The 24,836-nt window shown below is 38.4% G+C and overlaps 2 protein-coding genes across 2 annotated transcripts in view; one reads left to right on the top strand and one right to left on the bottom strand.

Annotated features, from left to right (window-relative positions):
• The window catches only part of btd.L (biotinidase L homeolog), a 79,060-nt gene extending 74,483 nt beyond the window's left edge, over positions 1-4,577 (bottom strand). Inside the window, exon 1 of the mRNA XM_018267431.2 lies at positions 4,450-4,577. The gene's annotated coding sequence lies outside the window, so the exon portion shown is untranslated. The remainder of the gene's footprint in view (positions 1-4,449) is intronic.
• Positions 4,578-4,587: 10 nt separating this feature from the next.
• Positions 4,588-23,666, top strand: hacl1.L (2-hydroxyacyl-CoA lyase 1 L homeolog). Its single transcript, NM_001093353.1, is given in 17 exon segments — positions 4,588-4,683; positions 7,011-7,115; positions 7,895-7,935; positions 8,228-8,308; positions 8,721-8,793; positions 9,734-9,811; positions 11,137-11,231; positions 11,551-11,663; positions 12,063-12,198; positions 14,194-14,299; positions 14,720-14,803; positions 17,105-17,206; positions 17,707-17,861; positions 18,639-18,797; positions 19,614-19,721; positions 20,641-20,827; positions 23,415-23,666. Coding segments are annotated over 17 exon segments (1,734 nt in total). The 5' UTR covers positions 4,588-4,605; the 3' UTR covers positions 23,448-23,666.
• Positions 23,667-24,836: the final 1,170 nt, after the last annotated feature.

Raw genomic sequence — 24,836 nt, 5'->3', positions numbered from 1 at the left:
GGACCGACAAAGATTTTTTGACCTGGCCGATCAATTTCCCGACAAATGTCAGCTGAAAAATCGTAAGATGTACGATCGATCAAATACCACTAACCGCGCAATAATTTAGAAGGATTGGTCGGGCTTCCCTAAAATCGGACGTTCAGCAAGAAGAATCGTCTATGGGGAGCTTTACAGAAAAGCGGTTTTACCTGCGCTCCCCTGTGTTGCGCTTTCTTCCTTTCAGCCGCAGGGGAGCGCAGGAGTAGACTCTGAATTATTGTCAACGGGGCTGTACTCACACAGACGCATGTAATCGCCAAACGCAGGTTGGGACGCAGTATGTTGCATTTTACCTGCGTTTGGCGCATACATGCGTCTGTGTGAGAACAGTCCCAGTGACAATAATTCAGTGCGTCTTCTCCTGCGCTCCCTGTGGCTGAATGGTTGAAATCGCAATGCAGGGGAGCACAGGTAAAACCACTCGTCTGTAAGAGCCCTAAAAGCTGATTGCCCTTTAGTCACTCTGGGTTATTTTATTAGGACACACATTTTACATGTTTCTACATAGGTTTATCAAAATCAAAACTGCACAAAACATTCAGACAGTGTTTGGCATAGAAATGGTAGCACTCAGATTAGTATCATTTACTAACAGATCTACTTCAATATTCTAATTAAACCCAACTGTGTCCAGTGCTGATAAACTCGGTTATTGAACACTGTCTTCAGGCAAATATGGCACTTAGGTGTTTCATTAATTTGCTTCCCACTATAATCAGAAATCTGCAAAATAAGTCTCACGGTAACACTTTGGCAATGAACAATAGTAAATAAAAAAATTAATAAGTGTTGTAAGGTTGATCCCAATTTGACTTACTGAAATTATTATTATCTTGAATATCAGCTTGATAATAGGAATTTGATGGTTCTGAAAGTTGTCTATAGCCTATGACAGCATATTTGAGTTCCATGTACAGGTATAGGATCCGTTATCCAGAACCCCTTATCCAGAAAGCTCCGAATTATAGAAAGAACATCTCCCATATACTCAATTTTATCCAAATAATCCAGGTTTTTAGAAGTTATTTACTTTTTCTCTGTAACAATAAAACAGTACCTTGTACTTGATCCCAACTAAGATATTATTAATCCTTAGTGGAGGCAAACCCAGCCTATTGGGTTTATTTCATGTTTTCTACTAGGCTTAAGGTATGAAGATCCAAATTACGGAAAGATCTGCTATCCCGAAAACCCCAGGTCCCGAGCATTCTGGAAAACAGTCCCATACCTGTAACTGTACACTTGTAATTGTCTATTTTTTGGTCCCTGTTTCTAGTTTCACCAAACCCTAAAATATCGATCTCATTCAGGATCCAAATTCCATTAGAGTTTAATGTGTCTACATGCATAAGTGCCAGAGCTCAGAACTAACAGGAACCCAAATTACTTAACTGGCAGGGTTTCCTAGGGTCCCAGCTTCTTATAGCTATGTTTTATCAGGTCCTTGGCTGGGACCCTGCCAAATAAATAGAACATGGATTTGTAAAGGGATTTAAGTAAAATATTTGAAAAATGACACGGCTGTAGAAGAAATAGAAATCACTCACAAATATACTATATATAATGCAACTATCAAGTTTAAACTTGGCCACAATAACTCTATTGCTCTCTGATGCATTCACTTCCATAGCAAAGAGACAAAGCTAAACACTGCCAATTATGAGTTTGATACAGTAAGAATTTACACATGTAGCTGGTGTGTGGCATAGCTATTAAGCCTAAAGCCTTAAAACAAGATCAGATGAGACAAGAATGGAATTTAAAGCACAACATAAAGGATTATATTAATTCTACATGTGGCCCTTTCTCTGCAAACTTGCTGGAATTTAAAAAAACAAGCTAATGGAGCAATCTAAAGTCAGTCCCCAAATATTATCATGAGATGGCTTAAGCTAATTATTCAAATAAGCTAAAATGTCCTAATGGTTGGGTGTAGTTGTCGGCCGTTGAACAAACAAACCTAGGCAGATTTGCAGCAATACTTTTTTGATGCTAAAAGTCAGTATTATGCTAATTTCAGGGCTGGATTTAAAACTCATAAGCCCCTAAGCCACTCTTACGCCTCACACACGACCCCCCTGCATACATACCCCCATCTGCTCGCACCTACTCTAGGCTGCTGCTTCTGCAGTTCCCCCAATCTCCAGCACTGGGAACTGGGTGTGAGATAGATTCAAAGAACTGTCAAATTCTCCCACCCAGTTCCCAGTTTCGATGCAGCCCCCAAATCAGAAATCCAGGAATGGTTAATTTAGTATATAATACTGTAATTTATAAAGCTATTAGATGTCACTGAGGAGTCAAGTGACATACTAATATTGCTTTGGCTATTGGCTACAAATACAGATGTATGGCAGAATACTTGGATTAAACCTCCAGGAAGATCTTGGCCAACAGTTCATTCATCTGAGATCTACCAGGGCCCAAAGCACACGATCCACTAAATACCTAATAGAACTTATTAAGCTCTGCTAGGACCCAAATTATATAAACCACTAGCTGGTACTTGTTGAGGCCAGCTGGGACTTCAACATATGAACCACTAGATGCCTCATGGTGCTAGTTAATGTCACATGACTCACTGAAACGTGTGTATTATAACATACTTGAACTGGGCGCCGAGTCGGAATTATGTTCACGTAAATCCTTTGATCCCCAATAGCAACCAGCTCGCAAGCAACACGTTATCACCAACCCACTGAATCTTGCTGCCAATAGCCTCAAAGCAGGCACTTATTTTTTAATTCCAGGCTTGGATGCAAGTTTTGGCTGCATAAAAAACAGGTGTACTGCAAATCAGAGCGCTGCCAGTCCACATATGGGCTACCAAATAGCCAATCACAGCCCTTATTTGGTATATGGGCTCATGGAATGTGGCTCATGGGTGAAAAAGGTTGGGGACCCCTGCTCTAAGCAGCATGCTTGCCTACATGAAGACATTGTAGGAGCATACCCACACAAACAAATATAGCATACAAAAGAAATTATTTAATACCATTCTTAAAAAGCTTTTGTTCAGCTCTGTGTTTACTTCAGTTTAATTAAGAAGGAAATAAAAAGTGAGGTAAATAGATAATTAAAGGGGTTGTTCACCTTTGAGTAAACTTTTAGTATGGGAAAGAGAGAGATATTCTGATATAATTTGCAATTGGTTTTTTATTTTTTATAATATGTTGTTTTTGAGTTATTTAGCTTTCTATTCAGCAGCTCTCTGGTTTGCAGTGTCAGCAATCTGGTTGCTAGGGTCCAAATTACCTCAGCAACCATGCATTAAAGTGAATGAGCAGGGCCTGATTTAGATAACCCCTAGGCCCGCTGACATTCGTCGCCCCCGACCCCTCCCTTTAATTTGCGCACATTTTCATCATCATTCGTATTTTATCTCCTGTGCATCCACAGGGATTCTGAACCAAAGTGGGTGTGGTTGTGAGGGGGCCTATCGGCTCCCAGCCGGGGGTAGTCAGTACCAAGGAGGGAGCTGTGTCAAAGTTCTAGTTCGCAGTATCAAAGGGTTAAACAGGAGGATAGCAAATGTCCAGGCAAGATTTCAAGAGGCAGGCAGCGAAGGGTCAATGTCCAGAACAAAGCAGAGGTCAAAATCCAAAAACCGATCAGGAAGCAATAATAATAGCACCCAGGAATGCAGAGAACTGATTCACAAACAATTCCTAAACTTGGGCAGCGTTTCAGCGCCCCAGGCGCCTTTTTATTACGAATTTGGCCACAGCTTGTGCAACGCCACTCGCTGCATCACTGCACCAGCGCTGCCGCCACCCACGTGGCAACGCTGGTCGCCGCCATCTCGGACTGGGAGCCGACGGGAGGAGACGTGTCGGATGACGCTGGCTTGTGACAGTGGTTGGGCAGAACGCCGCCCCCCAAAATCCTGCCACCCTGGGCCCGGGCCTTGAGGCCTTAACAACAAATCGAATATGGATAGATATGGATATTCCAAAAACTGGATAGAAATCAAACCAGTTGCAACTAAGTGATGCAATAGCCTCGTCCTGGTGTCATAACTCCACCAACATCATTGTGCCCACCTCTGATGTCATCATGCCTGTTATTACATCACGGCCCCGCCCCCAATGATATCGGCCCCGCCCCCGTGTTCGTGTTTAGCCATCAGCAAAGGTGGCATCCCCAACTGTGACCTAAAGTCTAAAGTCTTCTGTTCGGGCCACTCAGACATAGTCTGGGTTCTCAACAAGCACACAAATGTCCTGCAGTTAGGAGTCCAGATAGTAGAAACACTGTACATGACGGTAATGTCCCTGCTGCCCGTATATAATACAATAACAATGCCGCAGTGCCAGTGTATAGATATATAGGTATAGCAGGGAGTCACGCTACATAGTAAGACTGTATACATTATCTCACAGGCTTCCATGCCATATGAACACTCACCTCTGTCCCGGATCAGCAGTACAAACAACTTGTATATACCCGCCTCCTTCACACGCTCCGATTGGCTGATCCGAAGACACGACCAATCCCCTTGCTATTAGGGAGGCTGTGACTGTAGCGAGTGAAAGGCAAGGGGCAGAGTTCAGTGCGGGAGAGATGGCTGCTCAGCGAGGCTGCGAGGAGCAGGAACCTGTCACTGGAGCACAAATCATTGCAGAGGCGCTAGTCGCACAAGTAAGGCTGATTTTATACTCACGTGGCCTGCTGCCCTCCAATCATTCCTGCTGGGATTTGTAGTAGGTTATAAGCAAGAGAGGTCAGACGCCCCCATAATTCTTTGCAGCATAGCTATTGTTGTCAGTTATACAACATGCCATGTCTGGACAGAAAAGTCCAAAGTCCAGCCAGGCTCAGAAAAGCAGAGATATGCTGTGTCTCACACAGACTAGTTACAAAGCTTTGGCAGTAGCATGTGAGGGCAGTACCATTCATAGAGGGCACAGGACTGACCATGCAATAGAAAAACTCTGCTCACAGGCTCTTCTGTAGTCTGAACCAATGCGGTACAAATATACCCAAGTTTCAGGGAGTCTTGTGACAGAAATGACATCACTACTCACTGTTTATAAAACTATAATTTACAAGATATTCATGGCTTTTGTGTATTACATAGTGAATAAATTACCCCCTCTTGTAAATTATAAGGATATTCTAAGTTACAGAGGAGTTTCATGACCATGGAACTCCGAAGTGACTTCTAATATCCTCATATTTTGCAACTGGGGGTACTTTATTATAATACACAAATTTCAGTAAGTCATGTGACAGAAATGACATCACTGCTCACCGTTTATAACTGATGACATCACTACTAACCGTTTATAACTGATGACATCAGTACTCACCATTTATAAGGATATCATTTATTAGATATTCATGGCTTTCGTGTACAATGTATCTATATTGTACAAAATGAGAATATTAGAAGTCACAGAAAGGTTCCATCATGGCGACATAAAGGGACAAAGCCACAGGCAGAGGGAATCTTGGGGGAAAGGGAATGAGCTGCCTTCAGCCAAGTGCAAACAAAACCATTTAATTTACATTTTAATCAACCAGGGCCTGATGCAAGAAGAAAGATACACATAAAATAGAAATATATAGCGTAGTACCCAGTGTGGTATCATACCTTTCTCTTAATATACGTGTTCATGTATACCATGGTAATCTTTTTACTAAGGCTGAGGGCACACGTATCGTTGATTCTGCTGCTCTCTGTTTTACTGTGAGTTTTTTTTCTGCATGCTGAGAGAATCTCCCTTCCCCAGCTCTGGTTATGTGCACTAGAAAGTACAGCTTTCACTTGGGTCTAAGCACACAGAGCAGAGGTCGGCCCGAAAAGCCTGCTTTCGTGTTTTCGGGCTGACCTCTGCTCCACGAGCCTGTGCTAAAATGGAAGCTGTACTTTTCAGTTCAGATAACTGGAGCTGGGGAAGGAAGTGGAGAAATCACAGGCTGAGAGTGGTGGAGCCAATGCTCCGTGTACCCTCAGCCTCAAGGTGCAGAGATACACTAATTGCGCTTATCTCCTACAAAAGTGAAGCCTATATAAAGTGCTAGTGCAACAACCATACAAGAGTTGTAGTTCCACAATAACACTAGGAACAAATGTCTTCCAACAAAGTAAATATTTTTGGTATCAAACCAAATATCTATAGGACAATGCTGTGCAACTGGGGGCCCACAGGCCACAACCAACCCATGGTCCTCCATTAAAGTGTGGTAGCTGTGACAGTTTACCTTTCTGTAAGATTTACAAGGTATCAAAACCTGCTTCACACCTTCACTTACCTAGGCTGTAATAGCCCTATGTTGCTCACACCTGTAATCTCATATATTGTTCATCCCTGTAAAATTCTGCATTAACACCTGTAAGACCCTGACCTGTAAAACATTGCATTGATCACAAAACAGACAGACAGACACATTATTCACACCTCAGAGAGTCTGTAGGAGCAGTGGCATAACTAGCCACCATAGGACATCCTGCACTCTGACCCCCTGCTGGGTTCCCCCCTACATAATCGCACAGCAGCACTCTCCAGGAGTGTGCATTGAAAAATGACTCCCATTCTGCCTGTCTGTGCAATACTCTGCCTGCCCTATGCTCCCTGTGTGTGTCATACTCTGCCTGCCCTATACTCCCTGTGTGTGCCATACTCTGCCTGCCCTATGCTCCCTGTGTGTGCCATACTCTGCCTGCCATATGCTCCCTGTATGTGCCATACTCTGCCTGCCCAGGTCCAGAAGGTGTTTAATCATGTGTTTCGAGTTGCTGTGTTAAAGGGTATGTCTTAATATGACATAAACATTTTCACATACAGTATGAGTTATGAGTGATATCTCTGCAGTGAGCATTTGCTGTTTTGGTGTGCTACCACCATTAATGTAGACATGGTCAGGGGCGCTGGACCAATGAGGTGAGTTAAGAAATTCAGCTCCGTAAGTGATGATATACAGCTGTCGTATATAGCAAAGTGTGTTTTCCTTTTTGATTTCAGAATGTAAAGTATATGTTTGGCATAGTTGGAATCCCTGTCATTGAAATAGCTGTGGCTGCGCAGGCTGCTGGGATCAAGTATGTGGGGATGAGAAATGAACAAGCGGTGAGTGGTACAGTAACATTCAGCTACAGGGAGCATTCCTCTTACGCTCCAACAAAGTCTTCTGTTTTCTATCTTCCTTTATCATTTGTTTAGCTCTCCCCTGGCTCTTCTTTCATATTTCACTGACAGACTTCCACAGGACCGCAAGGTGGCCATACACGGGCAGATTAAAGCTGACGATATTGGTCCTTTAGATTCGTTCCGATTCATCCGATATCGCCAAGACGATAGTGAGCGTATCAGGTTAAGATCCGCTCGTTTGCCGACCTTGCCAAACGAGCGGATCTTATAGTGTATGGCCACCTTAAGGCTACAAATATTGTTGTTGCAACTTTTTATTACCTCTCCTTCTATTCAGGGCCTATCCTGATGGTTGCTAAGGTAATTTGGACCATAGCAACCAGATTGCTGAAATTGCAAACTGGAGAGCTGCTGAATAAAAAGCTTAATAACTCAAAAACCACAAATAATAAACCCCAATCTCTAGATCAGGGGTCCCCAACCACCAGGCCGTGGCCCAACACTCCTCCAAACTTGTTGCCGACCCCTAGCAACCAGACTGCTGAAATTGCAAACTGGAGAGCTGCTGAATAAAAAGCTAAATAACCCAAAAACCACTAATAATAAAAAATTTAAACCAATTGCAAATTGTCTCAGAATATCACTTTCTACATCATACTAAAAGTTTCTTAAAAGGTGAACAACCCCTTTAATTAACTCTGTGCCCTACAATTCTTTTACTTTACTGTTTTTATTTATGTCCTGCTTGTCTCTTACAGGCTTGCTATGCAGCCTCTGCTGTGGGCTATCTAACTGGCAGGTAAGTTTAAACTCGATTTATCCATGACATTTTTAATTATTAAAAATTATACCTCTGCCTTCAGAAGAAGCCATTTATAAGGATAGAAGCTGCATGGAATGGTAGCCACACAACCAGTTCTTGTTTATTTCCAGAAAGTAACATACATAATGCGATTTTTACCTAACGAGTACATGATCTTTGCTATTTGTTATGTCTGCTTCTGCTAAACCCTGATACTTTTGAATACATGTTGAGAATTTTTAATAGTCTATGCTATGAAACTAATTTAGCTGAGTATATTTATTTTTAGGCCAGGAGTATGTCTTGTTGTCTCTGGACCAGGCCTCATCAATGCACTAAGTGGAATGGCAAATTCTAACATGAACTGCTGGTAATTAATATTATTTTATCATTTATTTCTTATCTATTTCTTATAGATAAAGGGTGTGTTCAGAAAATACAATGTCAAGGCTATTGCAAGGGTTGTAAATCTATACTCCATACCTTTAGCTTACTACAGTTAACTAGGGTTCCATATTATACAATAACATAATGTAATATATAATACTGTATCATAATAATATAATGTCCCTAGTTCTGTATTGTTCTCTAACACTTTACAAAGATTGACCTAAAGCTGCCCATACAGAGATTTTGTAAATAAGTCATGGAGAGTATTCCTCCGAAGTCACAAAAACAATCTATACAGCAGATTTGGGGCTATAATCACCATATCCACACCCCATTGGATCTTATGAGAATACTGGCATACGTAATGTGACAGACTTATCTTTTTATTATAGGCCACTCATTGTGTTGGCAGGATCATCCGATACCAATCAGGAGACAATGGGAGCTTTCCAGGAGTTCCCACAGGTACACTATATTAGTTTTAACTATATTAGTAGTAAGTTTTGTTTTGCCCTTGATTTAAAATGACTTTAATATTTCTGCAGGGCCTTCCTTCCCTGGCACCTGATATTCTGATGATGCCACCATTTTAGAAATTGATATATTTTCTTGGCTACAGGCTCTGTACATCGTAGTCTACAGCGACTACCTATTTGCTGCCTACTTATTTATATGGGAACTCATGCAGCAAAATAAATGTGTAAAGCACTCCTTAAATATCTGAACTTTTTATTTTTGGGTTGCTATAATAAAACAAAACTGCCAACTCAATGATATTGGCTACTGGAGACCCAACCGAAATCACAACAGATCCCTTGAAAGTAGAGATGCACCAAATCCACTATTTGGGGTTTGGCTGAATACCGAACCAAATCCGAATTTGCATATGCAAATTAGGGGTGGTAAAAGAATACTGTAAGTCTAAACATTTTTTTTCACTTCCTTGTTTTCTGATGAAAAGTAACATGATTTCCCTCCCGCCCCTAATTTACATATGCAGATTAGGATTCAGTTCGGCCAGACACAAGGATTTGGCCGAATCCTGCTGAAGAAGGCCGAAGGCCGAATTCCGAACCGAATCCTGGATTCGGTGCATCCCTACTTAAAAGTGGGTTGTAAAGTACATATGTATGAAATAATTGTAGCATTTATTAATAGTTAAAGTTTTTTGACTTTACATTCTCACAGTGGATCTGAAACAATGACCAACAATATATATTTTTTTAATTTCCATATAAGTGTTATAACCCTTCTGTGCTTGGTAGTGCTTCCATTGAATAGATTTCAGATGGTTAAATCAACTAGATTTATGTGCACATGTTAAGGCTGACCATTTAATGCACATTGCTTGACTGGAGGATTCAGTGGTTATAAGCTTACAGTTACGCTCTTTTGAAATGTTTAGGTTGAAACATGCCGTCTATACAGCAAGTTTTCAGCAAGACCCAGTAGCTTGGAGGCTATTCCAGTTGTCATTGAAAAGGTAATACATAAAGTTTTTAATATTTCACTGAACTAGTCCACTGACTAAACCTATTTAAAAATAATATCAGAAAGCTTTGTTCAACTCTTTAATAAGCTGTTGGAATGCTTTATCTGTGGGTGTAGGATTTATTATACAGAATGCTTGGTGCCTGGGATTTTCCAGGCTTTCAGTAATGTGAACACCAAACCCTAAGACATACCTCCCAACTGTCCCGTTTTTGACAGCTCAACTCGCAGTCCCTTGTTTGTATTGGAAAGTCCCGTTTTTCTCTGCACTGAACAGCCAGAAAAAGAAACAAAGTTTCTAACTTAATTGGCTTTTGGCAGAGAGCCCAGAACAGCCACAGCTGCATATAAGATACTTTTGTAACAATTTTGAGATAAGCAAATAAGTAATTGCAACAATATAAGATAGCAGGTCCCTTGGGAAATGTTAGACTCACAGCTTAAAGGGCAATTCACCTTCATTAGCAAATAACTGAAAAAAAAACACAGAAATATGTTCAAACTTTCATAACCTGCCAAATTTTGTAGAATGAACATGGTAATTAGGGGGTGTGGCCACAAAATAACTTTTTTTTTGTTTGTCTTTTTATTTTGAAAATGTTGGGAGGTATGCCTAAGAGAAGTAAACAATTCTACTGTACACTCAAATTATTTTATGATACCGTAATTTTTATTTCAAGTACTGGAACACAAAATCTTTTTTTCAGTTTGCATAAGTGTTCATTCTCTTCTCTTAAATATTTTGTAGCAACAATAGCATCTATAAAGAACTAAAGCTCAACAAAAGATTTAGTTTATTCATGTTAGGCCATATGGTATGGGCAACCATAGTCCTCTATCAGAGAAGATCTGTGCAGATACCCCTAGTAGCTCCCCATATTCTTTTCTGCTGATTCACTGCACCTGCCCTGTGCTACTGTCACTTACCTGAGCTTAGGGTCCAACTCACAATGTACAGTGTGAATAATGTACAATAATTGTAAAATATAAAAATATTAAAAGTCACTGAGGAGTTCCATGACCATATAAATGCCTGAGGCCAAAGGTCTACTGCTTTTATAAAGTTCATGGAGCTACAAGCTTACTTTCAATATCTAGTGATGAACGAATATGACCCGTTTAGCCCAAAAAATTGCGAAACGGCAAAATGGGTCAAAATGTAGGTTTGATTTGGTCTTCAAATGACCAGAAGTTGGCACAGCCCCAATAGTATAAAATTAAACAACTCTTAATACAAATTAATAGTTTATTTGCTCATATAATATGGGTTAATATAAGGATGAGTTAATACTATGTATTGCTGGTTTTGTTATCCAGGCTGTAAGAAGCAGTATCTATGGCCGACCTGGTTCCTGCTACGTAGATATTCCAGGAGACTTTGTAAACAAAATGGTTAACAGGAGTGATGTCAGGTGTGTTGAACATTATATCATGTTATGTCAGGGTGAACAGCTTAATAAAATTTAGGAAATTACAAAAATTTGAATTTAACAAAATTCATCATAACTGTTATAGAAGTACGGTACATTGCTGAAATGTTGCAAAGATGAGGCCAGTGCATAATATACTAAAAGTTAACTTAAAGGTGACCTATTTCTTAAAATTACATATTTTGACTTAGCTTTACTTATTCCAAGGATTGCAATATAAAATGTGTAAATCTCTACAGCTGAAAATGTCTTAAATCCATGCTTTAAATGAATTATAGATTATTTATTTTTTTACCTTTAGGTACACTGAATGCTGTTTGCCACCTCCCACCAGCCTAGCAGATCCCACCACTGTAAACAAAGCAGTATCATTGCTAAAGAATGCTCAACAACCTCTCATCATAGTGGGAAAAGGTACATGACAAATGAGTTATAGGAGCAGGTAGTTAAAGGGCAATTTCACCTTTTTGGGAAATTGTTTCACAAAAGTCTTTGTTACTAAAATGAGCATTATTGTGTTAATATAAATCAATCCATTCATTAAAATCTAGTGGTGCTTACCCAATTGGGTTAAGCACTGTCCCCTCCAATGCAACCAGGCAATTGGTTTGTTATAAGGTTGTGGCTAATGCAACCAATTTTTTGTAGTTCATTTATTTGTCATAGGCAATAATGTAAGAACCACACCCTAGAAGAATATCCCTGGATGGAATGAAAACACTGGCATCCACTTTATTTTATTGCCCTGTAGAGAAGATATTTTTGGGTGGTTGCACGTTTGAATGTCTGGGTATTCCTGTTTTTGTTTTGAAGGTGCTGCTTTTTCACATGCAGAAAAAAGCATCAGAAAATTGGTGCAAGATTATGGACTTCCATTCTTACCTACTCCAATGGGCAAGGGAGTAGTGCCAGATAACCATCCAAACTGTGTGGCAGCAGCCAGATCCAGGTATTCCTAAGTGTTTCATTGACATGATCTTACTATCCAATGCTTTTGTCATCTCTACTTAGTTACTACCTTCAGATAGCTGCTCTAGTGGCAATAAGGCATTATTTAAATACAGCTAAACTTACGTTTTCAATACTTTTTATTGGAGTTTTTACAGCTAAACTTAAAAGACCAGTAACATATATTTTTTTTAAAAAAAAATTAGTTTTTACTTAACGAAAAAAAACACCAAGTTAGTTTTAACTTTCAATTCGCAAAGTCTTTATTAAGAAATTACTCACCGATTTTCTGCTTGCGCTCCTCTTCAGAGAGACGGCGACAGGGCGATGATCCATTGTGCGGCGCTCGATTTTCTCCTGAATTGAGTGCCTCACGATGGATCGTAGCCCTGTCGCCATTTCTGAAGAGGAGCGCAAGCAGAGAATCGGCGCATTGTTATTTACACAGATAGACTTACATTTACAAAAATAGACTTACACCAGGTTTGCTTTGTAACAGGAAGAGAGGCTAGAGGCATTATTAATGGTTAATTAATTAACTACTAGATGCTGCTGCTCTTGACTGATACTGAAAGACCTACAGTAAGGTCAAGTTGGCCTTCATGATAGCATTGCCAGATCAAGTATGGCTTTACAGACATAAATAATGTGTTGTTCTCAGAGTTAGGTCATTTAAAATTATTTTAAAGGTCCAGCATTATTATTTGTATGGCTGACAGCAAGCCTGCACTTTAAAAGCATTAGCAGCCCCCTACCATTCCATATGCTACATTTATAGGGGTTATAAAAAATTACCCATTTATGTTTAGAACTGATGCAGGGACTTGGGGCAAGCCGATGCAGGGACTTTTGGGGCAAGCTGAGGAATGGTTAGATGGGCTCCATGATCTGTAATCCAATGCATGTCTCATAACAAACAACATAATTCTTACAACATGCTCCACTCATAATAGGCTAGAGAAAATTAAGAGACAAACATGAGATTGTCTATTCAGTGGAGCCACATTTATTAAATTCACAAATTAAGGAAATGATTTAAGATTAAGAATAATCTATCAGTTTCTGGAAGTCTCCACTAGTACTTAAGGACAATTTACCATACTTACTGGCAGGTGGTTACTCTGTCATATCCCAGTGTAACATTAAACCTTTATCTTTGATTACTGACTTGCCTGTCTTACATATTTTACTGGATGTGGCAGAGATACTGGGGCTATATATTGTCATATGCTGTATAAGAATCAACTGATTTTACATACAATTTGATGCCCAAGTTGATATATTGCACTGTTTTATATCTTTATTTTATAGTAATAAAATGTTATATTATGTAGCTGCCTGCAAGGACTTGCTGCCTAACAAAGGCCCTTAGACCCCTGGCACATGGGGATTTTTTTCACCACTTCAGATGGAGAACATCAATGAACAAAATACATCTCTGCATCTTCACTACTGTGTACATTCAGTAAGGCATATGCCATTCATCAGAATAAGAAGTCTGAGAGGGACATTTTGCCCCATCATTGTTCTTTGTCTAAGGGCAACAGTGTACAAAGTGTCCATGTGCCATAACTGTATACTGAAGTGCAAAACAAGGTAGAAAGTTTCCTTGTGAGGCAACTTCGGCCGACTTCGCAAATCGAAGCGCCTCGAGTGCTTTGGCGCTGACGTTTTCTCATTATAGCAGGGGGAAGGCATTGTCGCCCCGCAGAAGAGGCGATTAGTCACCAGACGACTAAATCTTCCCTAATCTGCCCGTGTGCCTCTACCCTACAGCTATTTCATTGGTACCATGAGAAAGGTTAGGGGCTATATAAAAAAAAAAAAACACAGCTGGGCTTCATCAGACCCATGGACTTTCAGTTGTATAGTGTTAATTCAGCAAGCAAAGGATTAGGGTTATCGTGTGTTACCTTGACTAGACATTCTATTTTTCTTAGATAATGGTCTCTATAAACCTTGCGTTTTTTATAAAGCTGTTACTTTGTATTACAAGTGCACTTCAGAACGCTGATGTTATACTGCTTCTCGGAGCCAGACTCAACTGGATTTTGCACTTTGGGCTTCCACCAAGGTTTCGACCAGATGTAAAGATTATTCAGGTATGTAAAAATAACTGTGTGTCTTCTAGACTTTTGCAGCATTGCATTACTGAAAGGCTTTCTCCCATAGACTCCATTTTATCCAATTAAGCCAGATTTTTAAAAAAGATTTCCTTTTTTCTGTAGTAATAAAACAGAACCTTGTACTTGATCCAACTAAGATATAATTAATCCTTATTTGAAGCAAAACCTGCCTATTGAGTTTATTTAATATTTCTATAATTTTCTAGTAGACTTATGGTATGAAGATCCAAATTACAAAAATATCCATTATCCAGAAAACCCCAGGTCCAGAGCATTCCCGATAACATGTCCCATACCTGTACTGTATGTGGTATCATTTATGTTCAGTGAGTAAATATTTGTGAATGTTTCTGCCAGGCTTGTGTTAAACAGAGTTTTTTGATATTTGTCAAAAAGGTTGATATATGTGCAGAAGAGCTTGGCAATAATGTAAAACCAGCTGCAAGCCTTTTGGGTGATATTGATGCTGTGACACAGCAGGTAAGTGGACATCGTGACCTAATGGGGTTCCACCAATAAACCAATTATTGTTTGTTTGTTTGTTAGATAGTTAAAAGGAATGTGTAAACTTTTTGTTGGGATTTCTATGATTTTTTACTTTTGGTTTAAAGGGGTGGATCACCTTCAATTTTACTTTTAGTAATTCTAAGCAATTTTTCAAGTGGTCTCCATTTTTTTTCCATAGTTTTTTAGTTATTTGCCTTTTTCTTCTCACTCTTTCTAGCTTTCATATGGGGGTCACTGACCCTAAAAACAAATGCTCTGTTACAAATGTATTGTTATTGCTGCTTTTTATTGCTCGTCCTTCTATTCAGGCCTCTCTTACTCATATTCCAGTCTCTTATTCAAATCAATGCATGGTTGATAGGGTCATTTGAACCCTAGCAAACAGATTGCTGAAATTGTAAACTGGAGAGCTGCTGAATAAAAAGCTAAATAACTCGAGCTACAAATTTTTTTTTTTTTATCATAATGCAGTATATATTCTTCACAATTCCAGCATACTTGTAGTGATTGGGCGGTGTGGGTCACAGAATTGAGCAAATGAGCATGTTCTTCTGTGCTTATTGAATGGCATCATTTCTAGCAAATGGTGTCAAAAGGATGTATGTGCCCAATTCTTTAGGAACAAATTTTCTGCATCAATTGACGCAAACCATTGTAAGAACCCTGGATCTTCCAACACTTTTGAGGGCAGTATCTGCAGGGCTCTCCTGTATACAAAGCACAATATGTGTAATTTGTAAAAGGGACTAGCAGATGGCAAAATCTGATTTTATTTAAGGCATATGCTTAGCTTAAAGGGATTCTGGCATGATTTTTATGATGTCTTTTTTATTTTTAAATTACACTGTTTTACACTGAAAATAATTCACTCTACAATATAAAATGTCATTCCTGAACCATCGAGTGTATTTTTTTTAGTTGTAATATTGGTGTGTAGGCACCATGACAGTATCTCTTTAAACTTGACAATCATGGCAGATACCAAGCATTGTAACAACAGCACCTACTCGCATATATAGATGTACAGTATACACCATGAAATTATGTGTAGCATAGTGTTGCTCTGTACTTTGTGTTATATTGCAGTAATGCAGACAGGCTGTTAACAGTTCACCATCTTTAACACACACACACACACTTCTGAAAAGTGAATGCTATAAAACATAACAAAGCTTATGCAAACACATAACACTTTGCATAAATAAACAAGACTATTTTAGTGTTTGAGAATCTGTGTGTCTGTGCAGTGTCATAGTAAAAAAACAAAAGGGAGCATTCTCAAATTAAAACAGGGGTAATCCAGCATAACATACTTGCACAACAACATTAAAAGGAATTGAAATATACATCTTGGAAGTATCAGAGTTTGGTTCTAGATTTACACATCAGTTGTGTCCAGCGCCATAGGCCATAGACAGTTTGCGTCTGCAGACTCTCCCTAAAGGTGGCCATACACAGGCATATTAAAGCTGCTGATATTGGTCCTTTAGACTGATTCGGCATCTTATCTGCCCGTGTGTGGGGGCTTCTGACAGGTCACCGAGATTGATATCAGGGAAAAATCAGCATGATATCGATAGGGCAGGTTTGTTTTTTCCTGCAGTCAAGGACAGTGTCGGCCCATTTCCTTTATTATTCCTAGGGCCAAACGATGGGATTAACCCATTATTGCCCTGCCTTTGGTGGGCATATTGGGTTCAAATCTGCTCATTTGGCAACCACACCAAATGAGAGGATCTCATCTGTTATGGCCATCTTAAGTCAGGTGATAGGAATAGAGAATGCAAAATGTGCCATCCCAGCCCACCCCTCATAAATGCATTGCTGCTGAAACTTGGCAACACTCTATATTTTTTGGGAGGTACAGGGCATTTTGGAGCATTTGTGGAGTGCAAAGACAAGCATAGCAACAATTTGCAAAGTGCACAAACCCGTCCCGTGTAGGTTTACATTCATTTTTATAAAATTATTGGTATTCTTTTCTTTTACTGATTCTTGCATGCCACAGTTTTTAAAATTCCTTCTGTCGAGTAAGATGGGGAGAAGAACACAGTGCTATGCAATATGTTGGCGCTATATAAATACATGTTAATAATAATAATAATAATATTTCATTCTAAGTATATGTTTAACCTTTTTCTTTGGCTGTACACAGCTCTGTCGCTGTTAATCTGTAATAAATTAACTTCCATTTCAGTTTAATTATATTTATTTTGGATGATTATATTTTCGATTTACGTGAGGCAAATGAGTTAAAACCTTGTTATTCTCTAGCTTTTAGAGCACCTTGGTAAAACATCTTGGAAATATCCAGCCAACACTGAGTGGTGGAAAACACTTATGACGAAAATAAGAGCCAATGAGGAAAACTCAAAGGTGATTTTTTATTTATTTTTTTTAAAAATCTGCCACTTGAAGACAAACTGTTCTGTGCTTGTATCGGTGTATAAAATTGTAGAATAGCTTCCTAGGGGTAGGAATTAAGCTGGCCAGATGTTTTCAGATACACTTGTTTCACAAGGTCGCCAAACCAGTGTATATTTTACCAGTATTCCCAACTTGGGGTGGGCAATATTGGATGATCCAATTGAGGCAGTCAGTATGATTGCATCAACGCACAAATGCAGTCACTGATCCGACAGCAAAAAGCTATATATTCCAGATATTGGTCAGGCAGGAACATCGGCCAGCACCATAAATGGGCCATTAAACTGCAGGACCAGTAAAGCTGGCTTGGTGAAGGACCATGTCATCAGATTTTATTTATTTTATCGGGTCATGTACAGGGCCTTTCAAAATATTTGCATTTGTTTGTTATCCCTGCTTATGTATTTATATACTATATATTTAAAATATATTTATTTTAATGTTTAAAGGTTTTGGCATCACAGACATCACTTCCTATGAACTATTACACTGTGTTCCAATATGTGAAGGAGTCCCTTCCTAATAACTGTATCATTGTGAGTGAAGGAGCCAATACAATGGACATTGGCCGCACTATACTGCAGAACTACCATCCACGTCATAGGTAACAATTCAAATTCAGTTTAAATGGCACAAGCTATCGATAGTTACTTAAAATGGAAGGTCAGTTCTTATAGTCTATAATGTCCTATAATTCTATTTCTTATTACCTCTTCCAAAGGCTTTCCTAACAGTGATGTCAAAATAACAGGCCTATAGTTCTCAGACTGAGAGTGGGATTCCTTTTTGAATAATTGTTGTGGTCAGGCTTTGCAAACAGGTGTTTGTGAGTTTTAACCTTGAAAGCAGCATGTAAGTTGCAAGTAAAACGTAGTCCCTGTGTAAAATCTATTATAAAGCAAATAGAATTCTTAATGAATCAGATGACAGTTAGTTTAGGACTGGCCAGACCAGGTAGGACTTTGACATAGTTGGCCAGCTTAAATATATGGCAATATATGGACAAACAATCCCTGTTTTTGTTTAAAGGGTAAGGCATTTTTTGTTTTTTTTAGTAGTTTAAGGAGCAAAATGTCTCCATGTCCTTCATATATTGATAATGGGTTGAGTGCAGAGGACCTCTTGTATTTGTCTATTTGCAAATAGATGTGATATTCTAGAGGGCAGAGAAGAGGGAAACCGGGACTTGGTAGTATAACAAATACTTGTTTCTACTCTTCATAAGAAGTGAAACTGCATGAGTGTATTTGTAGTTTAGCTATTGGCATTAATCTGTTCTGCATTGTTAGATATCAACTACCTACAATATTGTAAATGTCTCGATATTCAGTTTGCCTATATTTTTCTTATATTTTTTCTTAGCACTTTTCTTTCTTCTTAGGTTAGATGCTGGCACATTTGGTACCATGGGAGTTGGACTAGGATTTGCTATAGCAGCAGCGATGATTACAAAAGATGAGTGTCCTGAGCAGCGAGTGGTCTGTGTTGAGGGAGACAGTGCTTTTGGTTTCTCAGGCATGGAAGCTGAAACAATGTGCAGGTAATACTCCAATTTATTTGAGAGCTTGTGTTTAATGTTGACCATCAATCCTGACGATAATATAATATACTTTCAGAAGGGTGTGCGTTATCTCTAAAAATGATATATTCTTTTAGAAATAATGTAATTATATTAGTAGTTGGAATATTTCACAATTTGTACTAAATAGTACAGACCAGTGAAATGGAATTCTACCTCCATGGATCTTCAAAGCAGTTGTGAGAAGAGTAAATGTTATTCATTTGATTTCCTCCTAATTATAACCCCTGCACATTAAACACATCCTTATCTGTAAGCCTGGAACAGGAAGTGCAGGAATTAGGGTAAAATAAAATCATAATCATTTGCCCTGATGTCCTTTGTATCACCAATATTATTATTTTTTTTTATATATTCCGTATGCATATTACAGAGATCATACATCATTAAGATCAGTTGTAGCCCCTTTGGAATTGACAATATACAAGCACACTGAGAACATACAAACTCTTTGCAGATAGTGGAGCAAGGCAATAAAAACTGGTCTTGTTAAGGAAAGAATACACCACACTCCTGCAATTCACTTTTACTGCACTGGTGGTGCTAGCCCTCTGTTGACCCGGCTAGGTCCATTAGTAACAGCAAGATTTTCACGGATCCGCACACAATAAAACTGCAGAAAATTGTAACACACACTGTTGCAATAGGATCTACATACCTTTGTAAAACAGGTGTCTCTAAAATGAAAATTGTTTACAAAGTCTGTATGTAATCCTGATCAGTGTCAAGATAACCACTGAATAAATCCCCTTGCTAAGAAAAATAAACTCTTTTCAGGTATAACCTACCGATCATCATCATTGTTGTAAATAACAATGGAATTTACAATGGATTTGATGAGGGCACATGGAATGAAATGATAAAGTCTGGGGACCCAGCAACCATGTGAGTATCAAAAACATCAGAAATGTCATGTTAACCTGTTGTATAGTGATATAATAATTATGTGTATCAAATCAGGTTGACTTTAATGAAGATCAGTGCAATCTATACATGCCACCAATCATTGTGCCTACTAGTGAAGAGGCTGCTTATTGTTTTGCACTGGAGGTATACACTGGCAGTAGTTGGGGGGGAAAAGTTAGAGAGAGTCAGTGATTCTGTAAAGCACATGGGCAGAATAGAAATCTTGGGAAAAAGTTACTTAATGAGCATTACAGAGGATGCATGGAGAAAAGCAATGTGGTGCAGTTCTCCTCAAACAGTACCCATGTAACAGCCACTGGAATCATTGGAGGTGCCTTACAACTTGGCAACCCCCAGTGATTTTACCTTTTTTTCTCCTTTAAATAGTACTGGCTAAATGTTCATATACTATATATAGCAGGCCAGTTAGTCTGTATACCAAAGTTTCTAGTATTTTTTGTAATAATTTATCCACCAAAGATGTGTGGACTCTTTTTACAGGCAGAGTCCAAATAATTTTTTTTGAGGGCCATATCCAACCTCCATAATTTAGTTGACTGGGTAAAATCAGGGAGCAGTTTTGTATAAAACCTCGGACTTGCAATACTAAAATGCACTTTTTTCATCTGCCATGTCCAACTCTGCAACTGCTGTGAGTCCCAATAACTTTCACTACTAACATGGACATGACATAGCAAAACATGTCCTTTGGAGATAATCTTTTGCAGATAGGAAAGTGTTGCAGGCTCCCCAGCATTCTGGGCCCTGAGATGCCAGATAACAAGTCCAATACCTGTATGTACTGTATATAAATATTTTTATTTTTTTATAAGGGATACATCTAACCCTTTCTATCCATTATTAAACCTAGAAATACAATATATTGGTTTATTTCTAGAGCTCCTCCGGTTGCACTGATGCCTAATGCTCACTATGAACAGGTTATGATGGCCTTTGGTGGCAAAGGATACTTCGCTCGCACCCCTGAAGAGTTGCAGAATGCTTTAAAAGCCAGCTTTGCAGAAAAGAATGGACCCTCATTGATCAATGTTATGATAGATCCAGTTTCAGACAGGAAAAAGCAGGTAAAACTAGCAATGATTTATCAAGGTTCTAACAAAGCCATCATATACACACAGATTATATACAAGTAATGACCAAAACAGGAGATAATCCAATACAGGAGATGAAGAAGGTCCTCCTAATCTACTTGTGTGTCTTGAAGGAGAGTAACCGTGAAATTAGTAAAGGATTCCTCATACAGTGATATTACAGTGTTTGTGGCCACATTATTTGGCTGCTTGGCTTGCTGTTGCCTTAAGGGATGCTAAACTGCACCAACAATCTATTCCTCCTTGTCACGAAAACGGGACTTTCAACCACATAACTCTTGAGTTTGGCTATAAGTGGTTACTCAGTCTCTCAAACACCATACAGACAGGTTAGACTAACATCAGACAGCCCAAAACACACCAACACCCAAAAAATTCATTTACTGCCACCATCTATCATTAACGGGCGATAGAAACCTAATGTGACTATTCCCCTGCCATTTATAACCGGTAATAACTCATATTACAAAAATGCATTGAACACTCTATCCTATGGTAGTTAGTCCAGGTAAGATCCTACTAGTTTAACAAGCACTCCAGCAGCGAAAGGGTTCATTTACATTCAAACACATTTTCCTGCTAGCCTTTTCCCTTTCCACACATACAAAGAGTTCATACACTTAGGCACAAGCATTCATATGGGCTATGAGTTTGTTAGAGCACAGGGACAAATTTATTAAAATGTATTATTTTTAATATTAACAGTGCATGTATATAAAAGAATATACAGTATTACAAAGAATCTAAAGAAAAATTTGAAATTTGAAAAAATGTGATATATTCCTAAAATATTTGATGGATCTATACAGGGGTCTGACTTGATCAGTATGTATAATTAAAGAAAATAAAGAAAAAGTACCCCGTATAATTCCAAACTCTTTAAGTGCACCACCCTGTAATTATACTGCGGCTTGTAAATTCTATTTTATGGCTTGGCACATTTAAATCAAGTTAAAATTAATTGTTAGCTAATACCTAAATTATAGGTGATACTTATTATGTTAAAGTGCTTGGTGCCTGGTAGGAAAATCAGACCACCATTCTAATCTTAAAAAATCGTATATTATCGATTTGAAGGAAATAAATCCTTAAAGATTACAAGTGCTAGTGCTTCCAAAATCAGGAGATTTAATCAATCCTTAACAACAGTGTATAAATATAAAGTGTCAAGTGCTTCAATTAAATTGTTCAAAATTACTAAAATTCCTTGGTGCACTTAAAGAGTATCGAATTATATGGGGTACTTTTTTTCTTTAGTATTACAAAGAAGATATAGAATTGCAAAAACAGTACGTAAAATAAAAGGGAGTAAAAATACTAGGACAAATTTATTAAAATGCATTATTTTTAATATTAACAGTAACAGTTCATGTATATAAAAGAATATATTACAAAGAAGACATAGAATTGCAAAAACAGTGAATAAAATAAAAGGGAGTAAAACACTTGCAAAAACAGTGAATAAAATAAAAGGTAGTAAAACACTAAGACAACACTATATACTTTACCAAGTTTAGAATTTCCTGTTGTGTCCTCTGAGGCAAGAGTTAGGAAACACTGGGAATACAATCCACGGATATGGAGTCTCCTTGCATGTCATGGGGTACTGGGATTGCCTGCTAGAACACTCTCCTCATTACCTTATGCATGAGGTAGGAGTGCCCATGAACTTGTCATTTATGACCCCCTGCAGGGGGCAAGATTCCCCAATATAATATTGGTACTTGCCAGTACCCAATATTATAATAAAAACACGGGCAGGCTGGGGTATCTTGTGTTCCAGTCCCCCATGAACCATCCCTCCTAACTGGTGGGTATTGACTGGTCCTGTTTGGTATCATTAGGAAGCATGTGACCTCCTCATAAACAATTTGTTTAAAGTTATGAGGATGTGAATCCTATGACACAGGAAATATGGATCCTTTCCTATAATCCATATTTTTCCACAAACTATCCCCCCCTACTGCTCTAGGTCCACAGCTCTGTTTTTGATCAACTGATCAAAGAACTGGCCCAGCTTCCTTGCCCAACTGGTGTGACTTCATATTGTCTCAGAAGGTAGATATGGATGTCACCTTTCCACATACAGCCCCCTGGTGAGATATGCAGTCAATTGCCACTTTGTGAGCCTGAGACCAAGTATTTCCAGTGTTCACTCTTGTGATGCCAGAGCAATACTGCCCTGGCATGACACTCCCTTTGCAGCAGCACTCTGGCAACAACGCACAAAGCTTCTGCCGCCCACGGACGTGTTAGTTTCCCAACTTCACTATCATTAAAATCTTTGCGGCAAATTTGGTAAGATCCCACCACAATGAATAAATGATATATAATCTTTGCTCATTGTAAGAAGGAAACAAAAGGTAAAGCTGCTATTTGCAGGGATCCTGCTGGCAGCTCCTGCTGCATTCCCCATTTGTATAATTAAGATTATAGTTTAAAATATCTTTAAAATCTCTGGTATGTTTTGTAGTTTTGAGAAGGGCATTCAACCTTGCAGTATATTTTCTAATATTCTATATCTTAAATTGTAACATAAATCTTACATTTTCTGTTGCAGGACTTCCACTGGCTGACTCGATCTAACCTGTGATTGCCTTCATCCTATGAAACTGCACTTAGTAGCATCCATCTTACTATATGAGAACTATGTGTAGTTCTTGTACATGACTGATAGCCTTGCCATATTAGTGAGATTGCTATTAATGGGGAAGTTCATCAAGTTGAGTATGTTATAGATGAACCTGTTCTAATGAACCTTTTAATTCATATTATGCTTTTGTTTATTGAATAAAAAACCTGCCCATCTCCAGCCTAAGCTGTGATAGCTGAGTAGTAGTGGTGACCATAAAGTAGCTGGGCAGCTTTGTGCTCCACTGGAACAGGAATGCTAATCACTGCAAAACCTGGAATAGGGCAGTGATCAGGGAGGCAGTTATACAGAGTCAGCATTTTTCAATTGTTGGTTAAATCCTCAGGAATAACTGCAGGTTTCTTTATATTTCAACGACTTGGTTCACTATGTGATATGTCTCCTCCACCCTAACTTATTTACGTATCTACTTACTAAATAGGCTATAAGATTATTTTATCAATCTATCTGATATAAAATATCACAAAAACACACCATCTTTGTACAAATCTTTATTTTGTATAAAAATAGAAATATATATATATATATATATTTAAAGTAAATATAAAAATATAACACGCAGCCGTCACATTTTCTACTTCTTTTTGCAAAGTCTTGATGTCCATTGAATACGTTTTTGGGGGGCTAACTGAAGTGCTGAAATAAAAGATTACCAAGTTAATAAAAGCTAATTGGGAAACTTTTTATGATTTTATATAAAGCTCATATTTGGGGTGGACATGTGTCTTTTCTCTCACTGAGCAATGATGGATAATTCTTCAACCTCTCAAGAAAACAAGTTTTGTTTTTCTGATGTTACAAAAGGGAAGCTAAAATAACATTTACACATAGTCGTAATGTTCACGTGTAATCATGAACATAATATGTACATGCCTGTTTATTTCTGTTTGTGATCACACATGTCTATGCCTCTATCCATTAAAAATCTATAACTGGGAAAAACACATCTACAGTATATGCAGCCAGGTATAATAAAAAAATACAAAATGCCACTGTACCTTACAGCATTGCTGGATCTAGTTACTTGATTAAGAGTCCGTTTCAAGATATGTTGTTGGTGGAGGAGTTGTAGTTTTCACTGTCCAAAAAATCAGAAGAAACAAAATTAACCTTGCATAACAACATTTTTAATTCCATTTAAATTGATAATTCAAAGTAAAAGTTTGAATCTTCTATCTGCTTTATCTACCTGTCTGTCTATCTGTCTGTGTATTTATCTTATCTATAATATCTATATATCTATCCATCTGGTCTGATTGACACATATAAGGTGCTACTTATCTATGCTAGTGTGTCTCTTGGGAGGTTATAAGAATTGAAAAAAATACT

Source organism: Xenopus laevis, chromosome 6L (assembly GCF_017654675.1).
Source record: "Xenopus laevis strain J_2021 chromosome 6L, Xenopus_laevis_v10.1, whole genome shotgun sequence".
Lineage (NCBI taxonomy): Eukaryota > Metazoa > Chordata > Amphibia > Anura > Pipidae > Xenopus > Xenopus laevis.
The sequence above is the reverse complement of the archived record's forward strand: the minus strand, read 5'-3'. Positions and strand labels throughout refer to the sequence as shown.